This window comes from Montipora capricornis, chromosome 1 (assembly GCF_036669925.1).
Source record: "Montipora capricornis isolate CH-2021 chromosome 1, ASM3666992v2, whole genome shotgun sequence".
Lineage (NCBI taxonomy): Eukaryota > Metazoa > Cnidaria > Anthozoa > Scleractinia > Acroporidae > Montipora > Montipora capricornis.
The window spans coordinates 21,759,902-21,762,401 of record NC_090883.1 but is presented as its reverse complement, the minus strand read 5'-3'; the positions used below and the strand labels follow the sequence as shown (position 1 = coordinate 21,762,401).

The window sequence follows — 2,500 nt, the reverse complement described above, 5'->3', positions numbered from 1 at the left end:
TGTAATTTAGGCAAAGTTAAAATCAAGACAATTAATGCTGGTCAGCCACAGCTTGCCATACTGGCTATGTGCAGCCCTGGAATCTCCGCAGGAGCTTGTTGTGGTGTTGCTTGCTGGCCCACTTGCACAGCCATTTCTGCCTGCAAATGTTGCTCTTGAAAAACTACGGTCCAGTGTCCCAGTGGAACTTAGTTTGTTATTCAGCGATCGAAGCTAACAGACCACTTAAAGGGGCTAGGTCACGCAATTTTAGGCAATTTCAGCACTGATCCAATGGTCATAGAATTAACTCTAATATCAAAATAACTGTTCAAAACTATAAAAGAACGCTAACAAAATACAGGGAAGCCAAGAAGGGACATGGATGGACAAAACTGGAGAGGATTGAAATGGATTGAATTTGGGTAAATTTGAAAAATGTCGACCCACCTTTTTTCAAATTTATATCATTCTGTATAAAAATGTCATTTACAAAGCTGGAAAATCATTCTCAGTTGTTATGTGGCCGTGATTTTGACGTTTAGAGCTCATAATTAACAAAATTAAACAAAATTACCTAAAATAGTGTAACCTACTGTAGCCCCTTTAAGCGTCAAGGACATCTTTCAGGAGGTGTCTTCTTGCAATCAAGAGAACAAACTACCGCCTGAGGTCGCTTGTAGGACTGCTATTGCGTTGATGGTGGGTTGAAATGAAAGTCAATTGATTCCGACGTGGAATTGTGACTGTGGGAACATTTTATCCTGGAATATTTGACTCAGTTTGGTGGGCTCCCTAGAATAGAATGTGCAGCCTTGGTATTTTATAGTATGGTGGGCAAACCAAGAAATTGGAAAGTGGCTCAAATCTTGTTGGATCTGGAAAATACCCACACAGGAAGGAAGCTACATGTACGTACCCACAATGGCAACGAGGGAAGGCTTTTTGATTGAGGATTTTTTTCACGTAATAATTATATGCAAATTCTTATATTTTTGTTGGCCTTGTTGGCTTTCCCCCACACTGAGCTTGGGGTGCCTGTGTTTACAATAAAAAAATAAAGGGGCATGTTATGGATGACCAATAATTTCTTTCATAGGGCTATTCCACCTCTGAAATCTGGTATGCTGTACTGGACTTTGGCACAAATTACTGCAACCTTCATAACCTGATCACAGGTCAGATATTATCTTGAGTAAGAGAGCTCACATTTGTGATGGTAGTTGAACTGAGTGGATTGCAATTTGGTCTGAAATCATACGTGTGATTTCAAAATCGGACGAGTACGATTTGAAATCACAGTCAAGTATGATTTCAGACCAATACTGCACTACACAAATTTAAATTATTAACTTTATTAATACATCCATTTAGAAACCTTTGGCTGGGAAAATAGTGCGATTTAGAGCAAAAAATAGTGTGATTCGTAAATAAATAGCACTGCTTAGAGCCAATCAGATTGCAAGGATACCAGTGATTTCTAAATAGGTGTAATAAATTATTGTGTACTGTGAAGTGAAAGTACAAGGTAGTGAAAGTTAAGATCATCACAGTTTATAAAATAATTAGGATAGTATGTGCACTCTCATTGGTCAATAGCTGTGTTAAGATGAGAGTATGTAAACACGGCTGTGACATCACGCGAATTTTGATTGGTTATGTGTTGTCAGACATGCGTTTTGATTGGCTGGTAGGAAATAAGCATAGACCCTATGCAAAAATGGCTGCCTTTAAATCATTGTTTTGTTCATATTCAAAATAGCCCAACTAACCTCGTTCGGGACCGACCGATTTCGCAGGAATTTATTCAGTCCCTCTGCACTTTATCACGCTAGTACGAATTATGCGGGACGTGCACGAGCTATCGTATTCAGTCCCTCTGCACTTTAGCACGCTAGAACGAAGTATGGACATGTACGTGGGATTCTTCTACATGTCGTTGATATGTTAGAACCAAAGTACCTGCATAGTCAAAGTCATGCCAAGGTAACTTTGTGCTCTTGTGCTATAAAAGAATGTCAATGTTAACAATCGAGAAAGAGTGAAGCCAATGCATAGATAAGCGACCGTTGATACAAAAAGTGATGAGAAAATCGATGTCATCTTTGTAACTCCAATTCATGTCTTGAGCGTATTTCAAGCTAACAGTATTTTTCTTATATAAGTACTAAAATCATCCATACTAAGAAAAAGATTTAGAAAACGACATCCTATTTTGGGCATGGTAAACTTGTTTGGGCGTTACTAAACACAGGAACGGAACGGAACGGAACGGAATATACCGGAATGAGACAGAATGAACAATCTGAATGGTATAGGAATATACCGAAATGAGTCGGAATGACACCGGTTTGAGGCGGAAGGACACACAAATAAAGCGGAAAATACCGGAATAAACTGGAATATGCCGGAACAAGATGGAATGACTCTGGAGTAAAACCGAATGACACCGGAATGAGATGGACTAAACAAGAATGGTACCGCAATAAACCTGAAAACAATGCGGAATGACAACAGAATA

The 2,500-nt window shown here is 39.0% G+C and overlaps 1 protein-coding gene across 2 annotated transcripts in view; it reads left to right on the top strand.

Annotated features, from left to right (window-relative positions):
- Positions 1 to 2,500, top strand: part of LOC138026008 (uncharacterized) — a 9,971-nt gene that overhangs the window by 4,686 nt on the left and 2,785 nt on the right. For both annotated transcript variants that reach the window (XR_011127225.1, XM_068873211.1), the window contains exon 4: positions 1,079 to 1,157. Coding sequence is in view for 1 of the 2 variants with exons in the window: in XM_068873211.1 (XP_068729312.1) it covers positions 1,079 to 1,157 (79 nt within the window). In the remaining variant the exon portion in view is untranslated. The remainder of the gene's footprint in view (positions 1 to 1,078; positions 1,158 to 2,500) is intronic.